At 50.9% G+C, this 22,723-nt stretch overlaps 1 protein-coding gene across 7 annotated transcripts; it reads left to right on the top strand.

Moving 5' to 3' along the window:
• The first annotated feature begins 171 nt into the window (after positions 1 to 171).
• On the top strand, positions 172 to 22,291 carry STK40 (serine/threonine kinase 40). Of its 7 annotated transcripts, none has more exons than XM_030504798.1 (12): positions 172 to 250; positions 5,587 to 5,899; positions 7,860 to 7,979; positions 8,889 to 8,974; positions 9,504 to 9,647; positions 10,656 to 10,883; positions 11,709 to 11,761; positions 14,461 to 14,576; positions 17,630 to 17,774; positions 18,107 to 18,226; positions 19,194 to 19,278; positions 20,041 to 22,291. In XM_030504798.1, the coding sequence occupies exons 3-12, from the start codon at positions 7,868 to 7,870 to the stop codon at positions 20,257 to 20,259; spliced, it is 1,308 nt and encodes a 435-aa protein (XP_030360658.1). In that variant the 5' UTR covers positions 172 to 250; positions 5,587 to 5,899; positions 7,860 to 7,867; the 3' UTR covers positions 20,260 to 22,291. The 7 variants fall into 7 exon arrangements, with proteins under 7 accessions (XP_030360658.1, XP_030360657.1, XP_030360661.1 ...); XM_030504797.1 differs by having other exon boundaries at positions 179 to 250; positions 5,787 to 5,899; XM_030504799.1 differs by lacking the exon at positions 172 to 250 and adding an exon at positions 3,047 to 3,889 and having other exon boundaries at positions 5,787 to 5,899.
• The last annotated feature ends 432 nt before the right edge of the window (positions 22,292 to 22,723 follow it).

Raw genomic sequence — 22,723 nt, forward strand, 5'->3', positions numbered from 1 at the left:
TCTTATCTCCGTTACCTCTACGCGCCTCAACCAATCAAAATTCGCCGCAGGTTTCCCTGCCCACCGCTGGAGCTTTCCCCCAATCACAGCCGGCGCTGTCTCAAGCACGGCCAATCAACACCTCCCGTTCGCTTGTGCGGCAGCCGCCAGGTAGGCGGGGCGGTAGCGCGGGGAGGTGGTGGCTCGTGCGTCACTTCCGTTGTCAGGTGGCCGCCGCCGAGCGCAGGCCGCGCCGGCCCCGGGGCCATGGGTGAGCGGGGCTGGGAGCAGGGGGGGGATGGCGCGGGCCCCGCGGCCCCGCTTCGTGCTCACCGGGCCCCGCGGGCAGCGCCCTCCCGTGCGGGGCCGGCGGAGCTCCGCCCGCTGCCGGGGCCTCGGGAGAGCGAGCGGCCGGGGCCGTGCCCCGGTGTCCGGGCGCTGCCGGTGCCGCTGCGTGCGCGGTGGCTGCTCTGCGGCGCGATGCCGGCGGAGGGGGAGGGCGGTGTCGCGGGGTTGTGTGCGCGGCCGCGTTTAAAAGCGCGCTCAGCGGGGCTCCGGGTGCGTGCGGAGGGAGCGGGTCCGCAGCGGGAGCCGTGTGTCCGGTGGTGATTTCGCTTTCGGTCCGGGCGGAGGTTCCCTGGTGTAGCAGTGCGGGAGCTGCGCGCTGGGGAGGCGCCGCCGGTGTCTCAGCACTGAGTAGTCCATGGCTGTGCTCGAAGGGACAATGAGTAAGCCCGTGAAGCGCCGCAGCCGGAACCGGCCGCGGCAGCCCGCCCCGTCCGGCTCACCTGGGGGAGGCGAGGCGGCTCCTCTGGGGGGTTCCCGCTTCAGAACCTCTTCTCTTTGTTGTTTGTGGCTGCTGGGAGCTTCGCTGCTGCCCTGTTAAAGGTCTCATGGTGCTGCTGGAGGGAGCCGATGGCACCGCGGGTGCCATCTCCTGCTGCTCCCCTCCATGACATGAGGAGTTTGGGGCTTGTCTTGCTGCTGGTCCGCTGCTCCCTCCTCCTGCCATGTGCTACCCTGTTAATGATTCAGTTCTTTGCTGGTTTAGAGTCGTAACGTGTATGCTCAACATACCCTGCGCTGTCTTAGGCACTTGTCTCGGGCTGTAGTACTGCGTCTGGAGGGTGGTGGAGAAGCTGGAGCAGAGGCCAGTGCCTTGTGTGGCCGGACACCGGGCACCCTTTGAGGCAGAAGGGACATGGGTTGGGTGCACGTGGAGGGCTCGTGGGGTGCCTGCAGCCCGGCTGAGGTGTGACCTGGGAGGGAAGGGGAAGGTTTACCTGCTGGGAAGTGGCTCCAGGCTGGTGCCACGGGCTGCAGGACATGTGTCGTGTTTTCCTGGTGCTGCAGCACTTGTGCTACATCCTTTTATTGTTCCTCCGTGGCATCCACACTGATGGTTTGGTCACGTAATGGCATTACTTAAAAGCACCCTCACGTTCAGCTGCTTTTATCCCCAGGATATCACAGAACCACCTCCTTTGGAACCACGCAGAGGGAAGCCTTGCAGGTGCTTTGCTGCTCTTTGATTACAGACAAGCCTATTGGTTTTGCCTGAAGTCCCCACTGTGCTCTGCCTAAGGAAGGGATGTGTTATCTGTGTGCAGAGACTAGGCGGTGCTCTGGGCTTGCTCCTCGCTCCTGCCTGGGAGCAATCCAGCTGGGAGCTCAGGCTAGACCAAAGGAGGCTCCGTGCCTGTTGTAATCTATGTGAAACACTCTTTTTTGTCTTAGGTACACATTTGTGGCCTTATGGTGGCTGTCAGTGTGTTTTCATGCTACAGATGGTAGTAACATTAGCATGGCAGCGTACGTAGACAGCTTAAATACATTTCTTTCTCTCTAGCTAGGGCCGGATGAGTAGATCCCTGTTAAAAGCAGCAACCACACCTCACTGTGCAGAAAGTGTGTGCACGTGTGCGAGTCATGCGATAATCTGTGTGTGCGTGAGGCAAGTCCTGCTGCAGTGGATTGATGGGATATTAAGGGTACGTCGTGACATAAGCTACAAACAAAAAGAGCACAAGCTCGTAACACAGTTCACACCTCACCTGGTGGTGATGTGAAGGGCAGTGACTGCCCAGGATTGGGAACTTGTGTGCTGGGTGAATTGTGCAGCCTCGGGTGAGGTCCAAGCGCTGCAGTTGGATTTCCAGGCTCTCCTCTTGTGCCGTGCCTGGCTGTTGGTGCCCCTGCCATGCGGATGTTGGGCTGGAGCAGGGATTTTTCCCGGTGGATGTTGCCTGGGCTTCAGCAGGAAAGGGTTAAGCTGAAGTTGGTGTTTATGTAACCAAACAGGGAACTCCCAGAGATGAGTCCTTGGCTATCTCATGTGTTGATGCATCAGAAGGGTTTAAAGAAAGCCCAGCTTGTTGCTTGCTTGCACTGTAATTACATCGCTGGAATCCTGTGCTTCAGAGTTTCCCTCTTGGGGGGGCAGGAAGGAATTTGCTTTCCCTGATGATTGACTTGGCCTTTGGAAGCCTTTTTTGACCCTGAGAAGATGGAGACTGGCCACAGTTAATGTGGGAGGTAAGCAAGGCGTGCTGGGTGCCCTTTTAGCACCGCAGCCTCTGAGGTGCTGATTGTACCTTGCTCACGTACTAGGATTAAGCTAATCATCAGGTTGGGCTGAGGAAGGAGGCTCCGTGGTGGGTCAGTTGAGCAGGGCTGCTGGAGGTGGTCGTGTCCCCCAGCTTGTGAAGCACAAGCTTGGCAAATTCCTGTTCTATGAGGTGCCTTCTTACGGCATGGGGGTGCCCCAGCCCCTTGTGCTGCGCCAGCACCTTGGGATTCTTCCTTCTTCTTTGGTCAGAGAAACTCTTTGTCTTGCTTTGAGTGAACTTGTTGCTTAGGGAAGAAGCCTGAATGAGTCTCCGTGCGTTTCCAAGAACTCTCTGAGTCAGGGCTCCTCTGTTCCTGGAGAAGGCTTCCCTTCCTGGAAGGGCTTGCACAGCGGTACATGGGCTGTGCTGGTGGCTCTGAGTCATCTCGTGGGCTCTTTCTGTGTTACTATTCTCTTACAGAACACTTAAACTTCCAACGCTCCGGGTGAAGTTCCTGGTCCTGGGCAGTGAATCTCCCCCAGCTCCCCGTGCCCGGCTGCAGCGGCTCCTCCTTCCCCTCTCCTGCTTTGCTTGGGATCTGCCTGGCAAACATTGCCTGTAATCCCCCAGCCGGTGACTCCTCCACAGGCCGGGCTGCTCCGAACTCCGCCTGTTCTCAGGGAAGCTTTTCCAATGGGAATGGAGCCTCTGATGACTCGGGTCTGAGCTGTCCCCAGCCGGGTTTGCCTGGAGAAGGCGTGTGGCAACACTTTGGGATTGCTGCTTCTCGCAGCGATACCGACCTGCTTGTTCCCGTGCTGGGAAGCTGGGCCATGCTCATGTGATGTCGGTGTACGTACAGGTTTTTAGGTCATGTCCAGCCTATCTGGTGAGCAGGAATGTGCTGTGAGCCAGGCTGAAGGTGAGCTGCGGTTAATCATCACTGATAAATGCTTCCTCGTGGGGTGTTTGGGTTGTAAAAGGTGCAGCCTGATACTGCTCGGTTTAATTGATATTTTTAGCTTCATTTTTGCAATAGCTGAGGCCAGCACTGGTCAAAAGGAGAGTGAACAGGGTGAGTGGGACAGAAACCTTTGGGTCAGGTCTCCCACTGCCTCCCTTGCAGCAGTGGGGTAGGACCCCTTCGGGGTTGCCAGTCATCCCATTAGGAATGGAAACACCAACCAGCTTGTTTCCCCCTCTTGTGGAGGTTGTATCAGCTGCTCCAGTGTCTTAACTAGTTTCTGTGCTGCTGAGTAATCCTGTTAACGCCCCAAAGGTGCTTTCTTTTTCCTGCTCCAGCTATTAGCTGTGGCTGCTGGACTGCAGGACCTGCTTGTTCTTTAATCTGAGATGAAAAGGTCAGTTTCCTCCTCTCTTTTTATTCTTTGTTATGCTGGGCGCTGGAATGTCATGCAGTAATTTGGGAATTAGACCATTTCCTTAAGCTACGTAATTAAAAGACATCTTGGTTTCCAAATGATTCGATTAATAATTCTCTTAAAGCCATAGCTAGCCCAGTAAGGAGCTTTAGACACTTCTCCAGTGAGACGTTTGCTATGTGGTGTGTGTAACATTAAAGTAAGGAATTCTTGTGCTAGATTTGTAACTTCGTTACCTGTATGAGAGATCATTTTTGTTAATGGTGGCACAGGGAGCAGGGCTGGTGGCAGAGGCTTCAGCACACACTGCTCATGGAACAGGATCCGTCCCACAGCAGGTCCTGCTCAGGGCTGATGTTTCTGCTCACAGCTGCAGAGGGGGAACCTCCATCATTGCTGTTCTTGTTCTAAGACTTGCCTTAATACTGCCTCAGAATGCTGTTCCTAGTGGCCATCCTGGTTCTGCAGGAGGCTGGCACAGGGAACTCTGTGCCCTTTTAACCCATTTCCTTGCTCTACTCAGAGTTACACAATGCACAGAAAAGGGAACAGTCCTCCTGCTTTTCCACAGCAGCTGCCCTGGTTTGCTTCCCTTTGCTCTGGGACCTTCTTCTATCCAGCCATCCTTCAGCCCAGTCTCAGGAGGATCCTGAAGTGCTCGTGTGGAAACCCTCTGGGTGCTGCTGAGGGCCACTGAGGTTTCTGTGGGGCTCTGCTGCCCTCACTGCCTCGTGATGCAGCAGGAACCACGCAGGGAGCAGGGAGATGGGGTTGACAGTGCTGCGAGTGGCACGGGATTGTCTTTAATAGCTGAGTACTTGTTTGTGTTGGTGCTTTTCTTGCTTGATCTTACAAGTATCGTGTGAGGGAGCTGTGATGTTCCGTCGGCGGATGGATTTAAGGGACTGGGGCATCTCCACTCACTCTCAGCGCCGTGGCAGCTCATTCTGAACGCACTGGGTAGCCAGCACGGGGCTGCCTGCAGCAGAGGCTGGGAACACTGTTCATCAAAATATAGCTAATCTCAGTACTTCCATTCAGGAAGATCCTTAGTAGCTGCCCCAGGACCAGGCAATAGTGCTGTTTGCTTTGGGGGAGTGCAGCCCCCATGCCCCAAATGGTCCTTGTGCTGTTGGCAGTTGATCTAACTGGATACAGGGAGAAGTGAAGCAGCTCGGGTTAACGAAGGGTTAAACTAAGCATTTGGTAGAGATGGTGTAGATTCAGTTCTGGAGTGGCTGATTGAAATCCTAAATTTCTCCGTTTCAATGGGACCAGATGGAACTCCTAAGCAGCACTGAGTTTAAGTTGAATTAGTTTGAGTTATTTCTTTGAGGCCAAATATAAATCGTGAAGAGGAATTAACTTGCAGTGGGGATTTGGTAAGAATAAAATCCAGTGTATTCTTCTTTGCCCTTTGCAGAAATCCTTCTGTTCAAGTCCGAACTTTAAGCATTAGCTCTTACCATGGTTAAACATTGCTTCCAGTGGTGAAGATTCTGCTGTGGCACTGTTGCTAACCTGGCTGTATTTAAGCCAGGTTAAAACCAAACAAGTTAGTACCACCTTGTGGAGGTGAAAATGGAGAAGGTGTTTGTTTCTGCTCTGTTTCTGATGCTCTCACATCACAAAATGCCTTTGGAGATCACTGACGCTCTATTTGTCTTGCTGTGCAGGGCCATGCGTCCGTGACTCTTCAGGGACTGAACCTCAAGAACCTTTTTACTCTCTCACGTGATATCAGGAGCTTCAGGCCTTTTCTAAGCCAAAACAAACACAGATGGTTCAAGCTGAGGAGTTTTGGTGCATCCCACGTTATCGTAATCAAGAATAATCCAGAACCACAGCATCAAGTGTATCTCGTTTCGCATTACAGAGTCCTCGACCTTTCGACCATCCAGCCTTCTCCAAGGTGATGACTCCTGTCTCCTGAGACGTTGGAAAACCTAGTTTGGAAGAAGAGTAAAGATAGAGTTGATGCTGAACTACGTGAGTGCTCCGATTATTTTGTTTACGATAACGCCGTTTGCACCAGGGATCCCGATCCAGCTGGGATTGCACAAGGGTCATTACCTCAGAGTTGCTGTGCAGTGGGGGTTCTCCAGTGGAGATGTTACTCACACATTTCCAGCAGGGATGATAATGATGATGATGTTGCAAGGAGTGGAGAATTTTATAAGGCCTAATCAAATATTAGGTCAGGGATGAGGAATGAGCAGCACAAGGAGCATGTGGGGCTCAGGACTTTGTTCTCTTCAGCTGCCTGGGCCTGGCAATGCTTCTCAGTGGAAGTTTGTAGTGCAGAGATGCCAAGTGTGCTGCAAGACTTCTCACCTTATCTGTTGCTATCTCTGGTCTGGGTGACAGGTACTAGATGAATTAATGCAATGAGATCATGCTTGTGTCCACAGAAAGGGTGGGACTGCCAGAGGGTAAACTTCATTCAAAGTATGGTGATTTATCAGTCTCTTATGTGGTGAAACACTGGGACTCTTTTAGAACAAATAAGTGCAACCCCAAAATATTTTGCCTGTCTGCTGTAGTAACCTCTTAGGGAAGACTACTGGGGCTTGGTTTTGACTTGCTCAGAGTAAGGAAATGGATTCTCCTCTCCCCCACACCCCAATAAAAATCTCTCTGCACAGTTGGAGCATCAGCATTTGGTGTCTAGAGATTTGTGAAACTATCTTCCAAGAGGTAAAGGTGAACAGGAGGTGTATTGGGAACAGAGCTTGAGTTTGATGGAGCTGATCGATGCTTGCAGTGTGTGAAGGCCAGCCTGGCAGCAAGCACGAGAGGTTTTATCCTGCTAAACTGAACCAAGACCTTCCTTTGGGGGGACAAAGTGTAATAGTCAAAGGCTTGAATTAATTTGTGTCTTTAGGTGTTGGTTCTGCAACACCACCACAAACTCTCTTCAGATTTCTGAGCAGCAGAAAATGCATGTTGGAAATCAGAGTTTCTGCAATAAGCAGGAGTTAGTCAAGCTTGTACTTGTTTCCATTGAATTGTAGTGATGTGTGGACCTTGAATACTTGGATGCAAAGCACGAGATTCACATTTAATAGGTGAAATTGTTCTTTGCATGCAGTGGTGGTGTGAGAGAGCACATGTAGTGGCACCACAGTGTTTCCTTTCATTGGAATGTTCACTAAAGGCAGGTAATAGTCTGCTAATTCTGAACAAAGCATTGATTCCTGCACGTGGGGACTGAAGGGATAGTTTTGTATGTTGGATTCCAAATTTCAGCTGTGTTGGATGTAGATAGATGGAGATGTAATGAAAAGGTTAGAGCCTAAAGAGGTATAAATAGAGGGGGGGTACTTATTTTAAGACTAAACCTAGATTTGTGGGAAAATCCCTGTTAAATGAACTGAATCTGTCAGTAAGTGGCATGTTTGTCTTCTGTGACCTTGCTGGAAAAGGTGGAAGATGTTGTTCATGGTCAGTTCTGTGTATTCTTGGCTCTTTGAGGAACAAATTTGAGCCTTCACTTACTCAGTGAGCTGGTGGTGATGCCTGGTGGGAAGTCTCCCATGAATGAAGCCCCAAAAGCCGATGGGCTGAATCAGAAGCAGACATCCCTCCATCCAGAAGGATAACTTAGGCACTTTCTTTCAGAGGCTTTTTTGGAATATGTTAATTTGCAAACTTGTTTTTGCTGTAAAACAAGCTTTAATTATTTTGACTTGTTCCCACTATGTGTCTCAAAACAACTGTTCTAGGAAACGCTGCTTTGAGTAATGAGGCTGATTTCTACCTTCCAAAATGCATTAAGCCTCCAGCCCACAAGTGGTCTATCAGTAATGAGCCATAGCTTTTTTGTAGAAACACAAGTGGGCAGAGACACGAGTGCGCCAGGAGGTGAAAGCCTTCCAGTGCAAAACAAGGGATAGTGTCAGAAACTAACTCGCTTGCTCATCAGATGTGATCTTCTTTCTCTTTCAAGAGCCAAGGATGAAGCGACGAGCATCAGACAGAGGAGCTGGGGAAACATCCACTAAGGCAAAAGCTCTTTGTACAGGGATTTCTGGAAATAATGCCAAGAGAGCGGGCCCTTTTATCCTAGGTAAGCAGGGAGGGGAGGTGGTTCTTCAGTGTTCAGGGTAGCTACCGATTGCAAGGCTGATAAAAAAGGCACTATAAAATGAGGCAAAGCAGATGTGGAATTCAGCATCTTACCACAGAATACAATTCACTTGATGTAGAAGAGCAGCAGCCCATGGAGCTTCTGCAGCTCTGGTCACACTGAGGAGAGCTGTAATACAAATACCACAGGGCAGGCATGGCTTTTAAGCTTTGTCAGAGGGTAAATTCATTGGGGGAACTTTCTGGTTAGAGCTCCAGGGAGATGTTTGACCCTGCTTGCCCGGAATATGCTGTCAAATCAGCATGTGGGCATCTTGATAATGCACTAGTGGTCGTTATAAGTGGTATGTGCCAAGGCCAGAGCACTCTGCTAGCTTTTAAGAGCTGCTAGAGTAAGTTGGATAAACTGTCAAACCCACGGTGGACTTCACAATGGAAACCAATGGATAATCAATTGGAAGCTGATTGATTTAGACTGAGGCGTGGAGACCGTGTGGGATAACCTGTGCACCTGAGCCATCCCTGCAGAGGTGGCACTTGGGTGCAGAGGTGTGGTAGCAGCAGTTGCCATGGGTGTTGCTGGTAAATGGGGAAGCCTTATGGTTCAGGCATGCAGAAATTTGAATTTCTGAAAGCAGCTCTGCCCTGTGTGGGCTTCTGTTAAATGTTTCTCCAGTGAACAGATGAAACCCTGCCCAGAAAGCTTTCAGAGTTCACTAACCATGTTTCTCTTCTTCAGATAGTGATTTGTGGCAATGTGCTTAGTCTCTGGAAAAAAAAGAGGAACTTCAAGTAACCTAAACTGCGTGACACTTGCCTACTGATGTAACCCTGAATTAGTCATTGCTGCTTAAAGGAAAACAAGTCTGTTTTTGCTTTGTGCTGTTAGGTCCACGTTTAGGTAACTCTCCAGTGCCAAGTATTGTTCAGTGTTTGGCAAGAAAGGATGGGACAGATGACTTCTATCAGCTAAAGGTAAGCAAACTGGGGGGGGTCCAGATCTTTAGGGCTCTTCAGCAGAAGCACTTGCAATGGTGTGTGGTGTGGTGCTCTGACAGGAACGGCTGCAGTTCTGCCAGGCTTAGATCTGGTGTCAAGATTAGCCCTGAGATATGAGGCCTCTGTGGCTGCTGCGCTGCTCTCCTGGAGCCCTCTGATCTGCTCCACTGGCCTGACATGGGAGCGACTCCAGTGGGGATTAAAAATCACCTGGGATAGTTGAAAAAGGCACCTGAGCTGCTTTTCTGTGTTAAATCACAGAGTCATGGAATGGGTTGGGTTGGGTTGGCAGGGACCTTAAAGATCATCTAGTGCCAATCCCCCCCAAATCAAGCTCATGCTGTGCGTTCTGCACAGATGTTAGTTCAGACATTCTGTGGCAAGTCTGCAAACACCAGAGCAATTGCATCAGCTGTTAAACACATGTGAATACCTAAAATGAGAGTGGTTTGGGGGCATTTGGGTTTTTCTGGGAACTGTAAAGGTCTTTTCCCTTTTCCTGAAGATTCTCACTTTAGAAGAAAGGGGTGATAAAGGAATAGAAACCCAGGAGGAGCGACAGGGCAAGATGCTGCTGCACACAGAGTATTCTCTCCTTTCCCTGCTCCATAACCAGGAAGGAGTGGTTCATCACCACGGGCTCTTTCAGGTACAGCTGGTCACCATCCAGATTGGGGGAATGCCAGTGATTGCTTTAGGCTTGAGCTGCTTTTGTTTAATGTACAGTTCGTGCTGACCCTGTTCTTGTGTGTGAAGAATTGCCAGCACACACTGAGGTTCACCACTGCTGCTTCGAACAAGTGGGTGGCAGGGGCTTTGGAGAGGTAAAGCAGATGTAACAGGGTTTGGGAGGTAAAGCAGATGTAACAGGGTTTGGGAAACGTGAGGACATTCAAAGATGGGGCAGGCGCTCAGTAGCGTCCCCTTCAAACAGGAAAATAGCTGCTTCACTGGCAAGTTAATCTGTGCCCGTAGAGCACCCTTTGGAACTGAATTTGTGCTTTCCACTGTGTGTACTGGTTTATGATGACTTGGAAGAGGGGACAAACTGCCAAGAAACTGTTTCAGCAAGTTAAACTAATCAATGTACCGATCAGTGTGTCATATGAGTGAATTGTGTTGCTGATAATGCCTTCAGAGCTGTTTATGGATGTGATGGGCAGCTAGGGATTACTGGTTTGGATGCTGCTATTGCCTTGCTTGCTGGTTAAATCTTATCAACACACTTTTCACTTGAGATCATCTGTGCTATAACTTAAATAAGCCAAATGTCCGACTCAGCTGTGTCCTGCTTCATGTTATGGAAGAACTGCTAATTGTGTCTTAAGATTCCTGTTCTCATGGCTAACGTGCTGGACCCCTGGTATTCAGAGGCTGCACCACTGCACAGTTACTCTGGGGTTTATCAAAAGCTCTCTGTGTGTGTATAAACAGTATCAGTGCTGACAGAAGCCAGTCAGACTTTCTCGGTCTTTTTTAAGCAGAGATCATGTATCTTCTTTTTCAAATCCCAACTCAGGGCAAAGATCAAGCACCGTGATTGCATTTGCTTATTTTGAGATCACCACGTAGTTACTGATTCTCTAGTGCTCTGTATGTAAGTACATAATCCCAGCGAGCTTCCCTGAACTGTTGCTCATTTGTTTGCCTCACTTAGGACCGAGCTTGTGAAATTATAGAAGATCTAGAAGCAAACAGAATGGTCAGGAAAATGAAGAAGCGCATTTGTCTGGTGTTGGACTGTCTCTGTGCTCATGATTTCAGTGACAAAACAGCAGATCTGATCAATCTGCAGCATTATGTCATTAAAGAGAAGAGACTCAGTGAGCGGGAGACGGTGGTGATATTTTATGATGTGGTACGAGTGGTAGAAGCATTACATAAGGTAAAGTCTTTGTTACCCCTTGTGCTTTCCCACGTTAGTATGATGGATGTTGTGAAACTTCCTTGTGCGGGCAGTGGTGAGGTTACAGGGGATGGATGTTTCAGCTGTTTCCCTGTAAGAGTGTTCTGCCTAAAGACCTCATGCCCCAAGCCATAAAAGAGTGTTCCCCTCCCCTCCCTTCAAGTTTCTGGATGATAACACAGCATTTGTTGACTGTGGAGAGGGGCCAGCTGGACTAAATGCAGATCGGGTGAACTACAGTGTTATTGACCTCAGAAAGGGGTGGTCAAAGAGGAGAGCAGAGGCTAATCAAATGCAGGAAACACTTCAAGCTGTTTCCTTTTGAAGCAAAATAAATCACAATGTAGGAATTGATTTCTGAGACCAGAACCTCAAGCTACAAGTTTGAGATCAATGAACTAGAAACTACCGTAACAAAAATAGGCTCTGCTGATGTTTGACTTCTTACTCTCTGAGAAGGGACACCCATCCTTCCTTGGCAGAGCAGCGAAGCACATGTCTTCTGAGGGAATGCTCATCACATGGGTCTTACTGAGCCTGGACGCTTCAGTTTCAGGTCTCTTAGTTGCAGTCAAGTCTGCCCTTGTGTTCAAAGTAGCAAATTTGCTTGTTCTGGTCTAAGCAGAATCAAAAATGAAGTGCACAAAGCACCTGGGATGCAACCTGACCTGGAACCTTGATCAAGGTTATTTCTGAGAATGAAGATGACCTGATTTCAAAAGATAGTGTTTTTGTCAAGTATTGAATTTATACTTCTCTAACAAATGCGGTTTTGCTCATGTTGTGCTATCATGTATTTTACAGAAAAATATTGTGCACAGAGACTTGAAACTAGGAAACATGGTGCTAAACAAAAGGTAAGAGCTGGCAGTTGTCCTATGCTACTTCTATTTCTTACAGACACAAAGGCAGCACTTGAGTGCTCTCCTGTCAGAAAGGTGAGGGAAATGGAAGCAGGCTGAAATCCAGTTCAGTGTTACAGGAGTTAATCTCCAAAACCGAATTGAGCCCAACCAAGATAGTTCACTCTTCCACCAAGCTTAGTGACCCCATGTCAGCATTTCTTTTGGGATTCTAGCTTCTGAAAACTAAACTTTATACAGAAATCTGCAAGAGAAGTTTTACACATACTAAAACAAATCAGAATGTGGCAAGTGATTCTGTTCCCAACACTCACTTTCCATCGTGCTGAAGGAATTCCCACCACTGCAGTCTGTACTATAATCACAGCAGTGTTCAATCTTTGACGGTCGCACTGCTGTGTTTTTGCTAGCAGTAAAATATTTACTTATCTAAACAAAAGTTCTTCTGTCTAGTGTGTATTTGTGCTTGAAATAGCTTCCTTGTTCCCAGCAGTGGGTTTGATGCAAGCCCCAGTTTCTAACACGCTGGTGGCTGGGATGCTGTGCAGGCACAGAGGGACCAGCCCCGTGGGGCAGGAGTTTAACACGAGTGAGAGGTGTGGTGGTAGCAGATGCTTTGCTTGGTGGCTCCTTTTAGTTGTCTTGGGTTATGCAGTGATTTAGTTGGCAAGTCCCAGTTCAGATACTCTGCAGTGTCCTTCAGTATTACATTACTGCCTAAATATTTTGCACTGACTGTAAGAATGAGTGGAATTCGTTGTCTTTTTACACTGTCTGGGTTTGTGGAACAAATAAAAAGCTGGAAGGCTGTAGGTCTGCAGGCTTCCAGAGTCTGTACAAAGGATGCAGGTTCACAGTGCTTTTTTTCTTCTACTACTGTTGGAAAGCAAACAGTTTTTATCTGCTGAGGGTGAACTTCTTGGTTTCCCCCCACACAGAACATCTAATGCTTTTCAGGGCCACCTGTAGATTGTTTTGTTTCTCTAGAGCTGCTTTAAGATACAGTTCTCATCTGCTGCTTGCTGCTTTGATTCTCCTCGCTAGGCAGAGGCAGACAGAAGAGTTTTCCCTTCTTTTCTGGGCAAAGGGTGCAGTGGAGCATCCGTCCCACTGGGAGCTGCACACGGGGCCCCGCTGCCAGGAAGAGGGAGGGATTCAAAGCTTTGTGAACACACTTGCTAAAGTCATTCTCTTGTTGCATACTATACTTTGGCTTTTTACTAGCAAGACCATCAGCTTTGGTGAGGAAAACTGTAGCCTCTACAGCAGTGAGTCATACGAAAGGGTGGGTGAGGCGTAAGAATAGATCACCATGGAGAGGACCAGCCATTTGGGCTGATCAGAAGTGTTTGTTCTGTTCCAGCCGTGCTCACAACAGAGGCAGGTCTTTCCTCTTGGCGGAGGAGGAAGGTAGCTACAGATCATTGCAACCTCCAAACCAGGCCAGTTACACCCTGGGCTGATGAAGGCCCCTCAGACATTGTCCCCCACGAGATGGGGATGTTAAAGCCTCACAAGTTTTTCCATTAGCCAGTTGGGTGATTACAGATTAGCTCAAATTTCAGTGACTAAATACAACCAAGCAACCCTGAACATTTTGGTGTCCTTTAGAACACTCAGTCTTTTAAATCCTGCAGGTTGTTATTCAGCCAGGGAAGTCTCTTGACAGTTAAAGCTAACACTTCTTAAACACAAGTCTGCCTTAATAATCAGCTCTCCACTGCCAGCCCACACTTGGTTTTATTTCACTCGTCTGTTGGACTTGCTGGAAATACTTCTTGGTTATTGTGACTGGATTTAATTCATTCTCTCGGGCTCTAGTTGTGTTATTCAACTTCTGAAGAATATAGAAATCTTCTAGACTGGGTTTTTCTACTCAGCCCTTTAAGTTGTATGTTAAAACCCAAATTATCTGAGTGGTGAGGAAGATGTAATAGTAGTTTTGTAATGAGCTCACTTTGATTAATTGGTGCTGGCAGTACCTTAGGGAAGCAGGGGTATCTTAATAGAGACATTGTGTGTACCTGCAGTTCTCGCCTTTTCTGTAGGAGGTTTTTTGGATGTTGATGAGACTTTCTCTGTTCTGCATACTGGGGTGTGAAGAACAGTCCTGCAGATCAGGTAAAACAGCCACCACAGTCCTGCGGTGGGACTGTTGGGTAACACCAGTGGTTGTACTATATCTGATCAAAGGTCCTGGAGCTCAGCTGCTGGTGACACGTCAGCAAACAGTGTGTGGAGGCCAGGCTTGGGGTAGTCCTTCCTCAGGGGATTTTCCCTCAGCTTCCAGAAAGTGATGTGTGGAGAAGATGGTCAGGAAGCATAGGAGAGAAACAGCAGTTAAAATGAAGTTGTTCTTCAACACTCCTGCCCTGCAATGGTCAGCAAGCACACAAGTGCACATCCTGGTGCTGGGGGTGCCTGCAGGGTGCTGTGCTGCTGGCTAAGATGCTCCTGGGACCACTCAGGTTGGATGGAGACATTGTCCATAGCTTATTCCCCCTGTAAGAGTTTTGCAAGCCATGCTGACCAGTGTGGAATCCCTCCCCTTTGCGATGGAGTTGATCTTGCAGCTCCCCTTGCCTTTTCCCAGGGCTTCAAGCTTCCCCAAAAGCCCCATAGACACACACATCTGTGCAGTTTGGCTTGTGCAGGATGCTCCCTGTTCACTGATACCTTCTGATTCTCCCCAGGACTCATCGAATAACCATAACCAACTTCTGTCTCGGGAAGCACCTGGTGAGTGAGGATGACCTGCTGAAGGACCAGCGAGGGAGCCCTGCCTACATCAGCCCAGATGTGCTCAGCGGTAGGCAATGCCCTTCAGCCCCACACTTCACGCTTGTTTCACTTATCTGTGGCTCTTGACAACAAAAGAAACCCCAGTTCTGTTCCCATACGTAACCTGCCTCCTGCGAGAGCTTCTTAATTGGGGTCCAATTATGAGACTTGCTCTGTTTTTCCAACTGGGACAGTACATGGAGGGAAGGAGCAAGTGTAACCTTTTTCTTAAGGCTAGTCTGAACTTCAAAGCTAATTAGAAGCTCCCTGCCTGTTCCTCAGCCTGGCTGCAGACAAGATGTTCTGTTTCCCACGTCTGAATCTTGTTCCTGAGGCTTTGCTTAAGCTGCAGGTAAATCCCTGGGCCTAAGAGGCAATCGGTCCAAATCCCCCCACAATGTCAGCTTATTCCAGGCCTTACACTAAGAGGAGCAGTTGCTGCAGCTGCTGCTTGTTTCCAGAGGGAACTATTGACCCTCTGGGCCAACTGAAAGGAGTTACTTAAAAATAAAGGGGTGATGACACCAGGCCAGCCCAGCAGTCTGGGCTGTATCTTGTCTCCAGCAGTCTGGGCTATGTCTTGTCTCCAGCAGAAGCCTTAAAGCAGGAGTCTGGCAAAGAACAGTTTTCCCTAATGTCCTCCCACCTTTTAACTGTTTCCAGTGCAGGGGACTTTCAGAAACAGATGTGGTTCCTTGTCTGTTTAGTTGCTTCAGGAGGTTTCTTTTCCATGAGCTCTAATTTCTGTTATCGTAATAGCTTTTGTGCCAGTAGTACCTGAGTGGTGGTTCTGTTTGTCAGTGTAGTGACTGAGGCATTATTTTGGGGGGAAGTTTCTTCTCATCCAGGTGAGTGGTGAAGGGTGTATTTACAGCTGGGACTGTTCCTATAGAGCATCTCTGTAGACTTCAGTTATGGTGCATTAGGTCATTTTGTTCAGACAAAATTCCCTTTGGATGAAGCTGGACTACACACTGCAGTCCAAGATCACCCCTAATGCATCCCACCAAGGGTTATCCATCCACAGGGCCGAGCTAGTGTTTGGATGATGCCTAAAGCTCTCTACAGCAGCTTATCAGCACCAGCTGCTTTCTGGACAAGCAGTGCATTGGGCAGCACCCACCTGGTGTGCATATAGTGTGGAAGCCAGAATCCTTGCCAGTCTGTTGCATTTATCTATGCAAGGATGACATCTGGAATACTGAAAACACTCTGCTGAAGACTCGAGTTACTCATTTATGGTATCTCAAGCTCCTGTATTTCAGAAGTGCCCTCAGAGGGAGCTAGTCCTGCAATCTCCACACCCAGTGGGCTCCCCTCTGTAAGTGTGTTGTCAGGTTTACAGGCAGCAGCAACAAACATTGCTGAGCTCTTCCATTGTGATGTGCCAGGCAGGTCTGAGGCTGCTTCCCTCCTGGGCAGGCCTGAGCCAGGAAGGGAGCAGAGGCAGGGGGGGAGGTGGAACGTGTGCTTTTTGCAGGCCTTTCCTGTTCTGCAGGATATCCTGAGGCCCCTGTAAGCAGATGGATGATACGAGCCAACTGCTCTGCAGGAGCTTGGAGCACTTGCAGCTCATCTGGCTGGTAAAGGCTGCATGGAGCTGCTCCTTCCTGCTCATCCAGGGTCCTGTTCTGTCCTGGACTTCATCCCTTCCACCCTCCCTGCCAGCACAGCTCGCCTGCAAGCACCCGCTTTGCTCTCACAGCTCTCTTGTCGATGGATTGAGCGGCCTGTCTGTAGGCCATGAAGCACAAGGAACTGAACAGGCTCTTTGCTGACTTCTCTGACAGCTGAGGCTGTTCAAGACCCTGCACGGTACAGCCTTGGCTACAGGACTGCATCCTGCTCCAGCACCACCTGGCCTGACATCTTCCTTGCAGGGCATCTGTGCAGCCAGATCCTCTTGCTCTTGCAAACGCTGTTCCAAAATGGCTCAGTCTGCGCTTCTCCTCCAAGCACTGAGGGAAAAGTTAACTCGAGGACATTCCAGGCCTCACCACCACCTTCAGACTCTGAGCATCCCTCTGTTTCTATTGCTAACGCTTCTGTGCAAGAGGAAGCTAAAACGCCTGAAGAATTAATCATTGTTTGAAGTCTCCAAGAGAATCTGTCTTCTGCTAAGAGGTGGCTTGTGTTCTATGGCTGCTGAAATGTTACAGCAGGAAAAGCTGGAGGAGGAGGGAGAGGTGCCTTTTTTTGAGCATGTAAAGCAAAGAATAATTAGTACAAATAACAAATGCTGCAGCAGTGACTCACTGTGTGAGTCAGAGGAAGTCATTCCCTCAGTCCTGTGCTGTGGCACAGCACTGGAGTTTAATTTGTGACCCTCGTGCATGCTGCCATTCGCTGACCTGCTGTGCGATTGAAGGGGCTTCAAACCAGTGTTCCCACTGAGTGAGCCCCAGGGCGTGCTGGCGCTGCAGCAGCTTTTGGGAATGCCTCTGGAGGAGGCAGCTTCCTGCACTCTCTATGGCTCCGCAGCAGGCTCCAGTGGCCACTTGCTGGATCCATCCCGGAGGCAGAGTCCCACCTCGATGGGCTCAGAGGGTCTTAGTCTGCTCTTCGCACCAGTCTCCCGTGCAGTGAGGCTGGCATTAGTCTTGGACTGCTCTTCACCAGAAGACCACTTATCCTTGGGCTTTCTTTCCTGCCTCCCCTTGCCTTGTGCTCGCTGGCTCTTAAATTCCCTTCTCCTTGGAGCCAGACTCTCAGCAGGATGCATCTGTGGAGCCTCAGGGGCTCCTGGCAGTGACAGTCTGCGGGGATGGTGACGGGGAGTGAAGTGGGAATTCCTTTGCATACTGTGCTGGGTCTGATTCCTTGATGCTCTTGGATTCGGCAGGGATAGCCCTGCTCTGTAGGGAAAGGGAAAAGACCTGTGTGGAGATGAAAAACTTGCTGATTCCCAAAGGGTGCCCCTTTGGAAGAGTTTCTTGGTGTGTTGTAATGGGAATTCTGGAGTGTTTTGATGAATGCTTAGAAAAAAGGATCAGGAGAGGTTTCTTGAGAGCCTGTGCTGGTGGTGGAGGGCCGCAGAGGTGAGCAGTGTTGTGAAGCTCTGTGTCCCCTTGCTCCCTGCAGGACGGCCGTACCGTGGAAAACCCAGTGACATGTGGGCTTTGGGTGTGGTGCTCTTCACCATGCTCTATGGCCAGTTCCCCTTCTACGACAGCATACCTCAGGAGCTCTTCCGCAAAATCAAGGCTGCCGAGTACAACATCCCTGAGTGAGTAGAGCCTGGCCCGGGGGGGCCCTTCTCCTGGTGCCGGTGTGGGACGTGCTGTGGGGCTGACTGGGGCAGCCAGAGCTGGAGGGGGGGGACTTCACTCAAAGCCCCTGAGGGTCACAGCAGTGATGAGAACTGCATGAAGCAGACACCAAGGAGCCTGGGACATCTTGTGCGATGGTGCGGGGAGAGGGAATGAACCTCCTGCTTAATTCTGGGGTCTGTGGGTCAGGGTGATGGAGGCGCTTTTACCTGGGCTCTCAGCATGTCCATGCTGCTGCTGCCTCTGCCCACCTGGAGCACTCGGGCTCACCACGTGTTCTGTCCCACAGGGATGGACGGGTCTCAGAAAACACTGTGTGCTTGATCCGAAAACTGCTGGTCTTGGATCCACAGCAGCGTCTGACAGCTTCTGAAGTGCTGGAGTCCCTCAGCTCCATCATAGCATCGTGGTATGTGCAAGAGGAGAGAGGCAGGAACATGGTGTCTCTGGCCACAGGCTGTGTTGTTCCAGCTGTGGCCAGCAGACTGCTGCCAAGCAGGACACCAGAGGAAAGTCTGAGAACTGCAGAAGAAGTCTTTAGATGTTGTGTCTCAACCACTGGTGTCTGGAGTGGCCTGTGCAAATGCTTGCCATTGTGGCCAAGGCCGGGGTCTGGAAAGCAGTAACACTACAGAGCAGTACTGGGGTACAGGAGGGCCTTTGCTGCTGGGCCCCCCTCCTGCTCCCCAGATTTGATTTTTAAAGGAAGTGTAATGGTCAGGAATAACTTCCATGTAGAAACATGCAGCCAAACGCACACACCTCCTGCAAGCTTGTAATTAGTCCTGTGTTCTCTGCTAAGTGAAAGCAGGCACGAGGTATCAAGAGGGGAAGAGCAGGAGATGCCATTACAGGTGGGAACACTACACATGCAGGGTGAGGGATGCTTTTGAGGGTAAATCTGACTCCAGGACTGGCATGGCCCAACTGGGATGACATTCCAGTAGCACACTACAGCATAAATCGATCGTGGTGGTGTTTGCTCGGTGCAGCTCCCTCTTGCCAGCCCTGTGACCTTCTGTCTGTGCTGCACAGCATGCCCAGGCAAAGTCCTTGTGCTGCCTGTTGAGTCAGCAGGGGAAGGCTGTGATTTTTGGAGCTGTGGCTGTTTTCTCTCCTACCTATGCAAGAGTTAGAGTTCCACATCCTGTTTAAAATAGTAAAAGGGTGGGGGAGGCAGCTCTGGGGATTATAATATGATTTTATACCAGGGAAATTGAAGTTTGGATAGCACCCTTTAGGAGCAGTAGCTGGTGTGGCAGCCAGGCAGGGCTGTGCCACATCTGGTGCCCAGCCATGGGCAGCCAGGGCGCATTGCCCTGGCTGGGGTGCTGGGTTCCATACTCCAAATCCCTGACGCTGTGCTCTCCCCACAGGCAGTCCATGTCCTCGCTGAGCGGCCCTTTGCAAGTGGTGCCAGACATCGACGACCAAGTGGCTAACCCGGAAAACCCTCAAGAGGTAGGTTTTCCTCCTTCCCTTTCCATGGAACTGCTTTTCCGTGCCACTGTGCCAAGCCTGTGTGTAATGGCAAGAGATGGCAGCACCGTGTGGCCCCTGAGCTGTGGTGAGGGTGGTGGGGACCTGGCTGTGGCTGCTGCTCTATGGGGCAGCTGAGTCCATCACCACCTTGTGCAGTGGAAGGAAAGGCTCTGGGACCAGGAGTCACATCCATGCTGGCTGGCAGTGAGCTCGCTGGCACCAGAGCTGGTTGAGGGGCAGTTTGCTCCTCTCCAAGCAGCACTCACTCCCTCACACACAGCTGAGAGCTCACACGTGCCGGGAGAGCTGGGAAGAGGCAGCAGGGTTGGCTCAGGCTCCCTGGTGGGTTCTGAGATGGGAGCAGGAAAACATCCTGTTTTCCTGCCAGCGTGTTTGCTGTTGGAAGTGGCAGCTGGTGACCTCACTGCCTGGGGACAGCCTCGTAGGAGCTTTTGCCTGTGATGCTGCAGTGTTGCCATCAGAAATCCCTCCGCTGGGCTCGGGGGGGTGCGAGCACTGGGGTCAGGCAGCTGCAGCCTCTGGATATCTGGCAGGGTTGGGATGAGCTGTGTCAGTGCCACTGAGGTTTCCAGCCCTCTGTTCCCGGTGGCACTAATGACTGTGTGTGAGGCAGCAGGTCCAGTTCCTGCATCAAGACTCCAGTTATCCCGAGGTAGCTCAGGACCATCGGAGGGGAGCTGGGGGCCTGTTGCTGTGGCTCTGACAGAGGCTCTCTGGCAGGTGAAGGTGACGGAGGAGTGCTCGCAATATGAGTTTGAGAACTACATGAGGCAGCAGCTGCTCTTGGCTGAGGAGAAGAACACGTTGCATGAGGCCAAGAGCTTCCTACAGAAGCGGCAGTTTGGGAACATCCCCCCAGTGCGACGCCTGGGCCACGATGCTCAGCCCATGAACCCTTTGGACGCAGCGATCCTGGCCCAGAGGTACCTTCGGAAGTAGCTTCCTACACGTCCGAGAGCACAAGCACCATCCTGCAGTCTGCCTTTCACGTCGCCTACTACAGCTCAACAGCAATACCCGTGTCCCGTGATGGAGAATAATGTAGCAATTCTGAGCTCTGTTCAGGGACACACACTCACTCTGGAGGGAGAAGACTTTTGGGAAAAGCTAGTTTTGGAAGCAGCAACCTCTTGGCATCTTCTGGAATCTGTTTTCTAAATCGAAGCCTAGATGACTAATCTGCTTTTAATCATGACTGTAATCTACCTCTCTTGTCTTTTTAACCATGCTGTTCTCTGGATCGAGCAAAGCCTGTGGGAAAGGAGAAGACTACCAAGGGTGAAGCTGGTTTGCTGGCACAAGTGGTGGCTGCGCAGCACGGAGAAGTCGGCTCGTTGCGTTCGCTCCATATGGTTTGAATAAGCTTAGATTTACCGGGGTTTCTCAAGAGGAAGAATTCCTCGAAACCTCCCACTCCCCTTCATCTGCATCAACTCTTTCTCCTGTCCCCAACGTGCCACCTGGTTGGGCTGTGTTGTCCGACCCTGGGTGGCTGCAGCACGCCAAGGCCTTCGCGTTCCCTGGTGCCACCGGGGCTGCCTCGGGCAGGAGGCAAAGAGCTGCAAAGATGGGCTCTTGGCCTCAGTTCAAGGGTTTTCCAGGACTTGGCCTGCCCAGGCCTCTGACCTCTTTCCCACCTTTCCCTGATTCTTTAGTTTCATAAGGATTATATGATTTAATCTTATTTTTCAGTAGCTTACCTAAGGTGCAGTTAAAATTGCATTAATTCTGAGTTAGCGTTTTCACACTTCAGTTGTGGTACAGATATAATATATGAGTTATAATGTGAAAAAGCTTCCCAAAATAATCTGCCTAGAATTAGGAAGGGGCTGGCTGAAGTCTCTGCTGTATTTGTTCCCCAGCTTATCTTGCCATCCCAGCCTCACCACGCAAACCCCGTGGCGCTGAGGCAGGAGAAGGATGTCCCGGTTTGTCACCGAATGCCACTGGAAGAGCGTTTGCCTGTGCTGAGAACAGGAACGATCGTTTCTGAGCCTCATTTTGTGAACTGGATGCCTGTCTTGCCAGACAAACTGTTCTCACACAGAGGTCCTCACAGTGCCCCAGCCAGGGCTCCTTGCTCAAGGCAGCGCTTCCCTGGCTGCCTCCATCCCCTGCTCCTGCCTGCTCCCAGCTCCAGCATCGCCCTCAGCACCAGGATCTGGGTGAGCAGGGAGGGGAAAAGCTGCTGTGTGGGGCTGACCCTGCTCTTTGGGGCTAAGCTTTACCAGGGCGGGCAGGGAGCGAGTAGCAGATCTATATTTGTAGCGTGTTGTTGCCTTCTCTTGCCCCGGGCTGGGGACGGGGACTGTGTCTAGCCTGGGCCAACCTCCAGGTGTCCTTGTGGGGATAGAGGGGTTGACCTGAACCTCCTTGGCAGCATCGGGCATTACATCCTGCCTGCGCCTGGCTGGAGCCAGCCGGCAGCGGGCGGGCAGGCACTTGTGAACACTAACACAGACTAGAACAGTGGCACCAACCCCAGCCAGCTGAGCCAGTAGCCTCAAGTCTTAGCCTTATTTATTTGAATGGTGGGTCTGTCCCAGCACCCCCAATGGGTGCCCATCGCCCCCCCCCGTGCCACCAGCAGCAGCGCAGGGCCTCCCCCCGTGGGGTCCTGCTCTCTCCATCTGGTTTCTCCTCTCTTGCTCCCACCTCTCTTGTTAGGTTTTTTTTTCCCCAAATTTAAAGCAATACTCGGGGGGGGGGGGGGCTCTGCAAGGCTGAATTGTACCCAGTGTCCCCGCGCACCGCTCGGCGCCCGTAGCTCGCACGTGTATTGAACTGGAAGAGGGGAGGCAGGAGGGGCTGGGGGGGTGGAGGGGCCGCTGCGGGAAGGAGCCTGTTGTAAGAGTTCAGAAAAAAAGAGAAAGAAAAAAAAAATAGAGGAAAAAAATCTTTGTATAAAGACATTATTTTTGTACTACATCGAAACTACTCCTGCATGTCGGCAATAAAACTTCATACCTGAGCCCGGAGAGCCCGTGGGGACCGGGAGGGGGAGCGTGGGGATGGGGGGAATGGGGTGTAGGGGGTGCAGCAGGGTGGGCCCATGGGCATGGGGACCCATTGCTTAGGCCTGAGGCTGAACCCAGGCTGGCCACTGGGGCCAGCCATGGGGCACAACCTCATGTCCTGGAGGTCCAGCCCCACCGGCTCTGCTGTGTCCAAGGCTGACATGAGCAGGATGGAGCCCCTGACCTCTGCTGCTCCGAGGCAGTATTTGCCACATGGGCTCCAATAGCCCCTGGATGCTGCTGCGTGGCCGGGGCTGCTCCATCACAGGATCAACGAGGTTGGAAAAGACCTTTAAGACCGCGTCCACCCCTGCCGGCCCTGCATGGCTGCAGCAGGACACTGCCTGTCCCCACACCTCCCTGGGGCCGGGGGCTGCCACAGGAGC

This window comes from Strigops habroptila, chromosome 12 (assembly GCF_004027225.2).
Source record: "Strigops habroptila isolate Jane chromosome 12, bStrHab1.2.pri, whole genome shotgun sequence".
NCBI classification, from domain to species: Eukaryota; Metazoa; Chordata; class Aves; order Psittaciformes; family Psittacidae; genus Strigops; species Strigops habroptila.

What these genes read in the sequence shown, in the direction of transcription:
- STK40 (XM_030504798.1), top strand. Translation starts at nt 7,868, where the DNA reads ATGAAGCGACGAGCATCAGACAGAGGAGCTGGGGAAACATCCACTAAG. An exon ending in AACATGGTGCTAAACAAAAG is followed by an intron (nt 11,762 to 14,460) that starts GTAAGAGCTGGC and finishes GATTCTCCCCAG; the next exon opens with GACTCATCGAATAACCATAA. An exon ending in GCCGAGTACAACATCCCTGA is followed by an intron (nt 17,775 to 18,106) that starts GTGAGTAGAGCC and finishes TCTGTCCCACAG; the next exon opens with GGATGGACGGGTCTCAGAAA.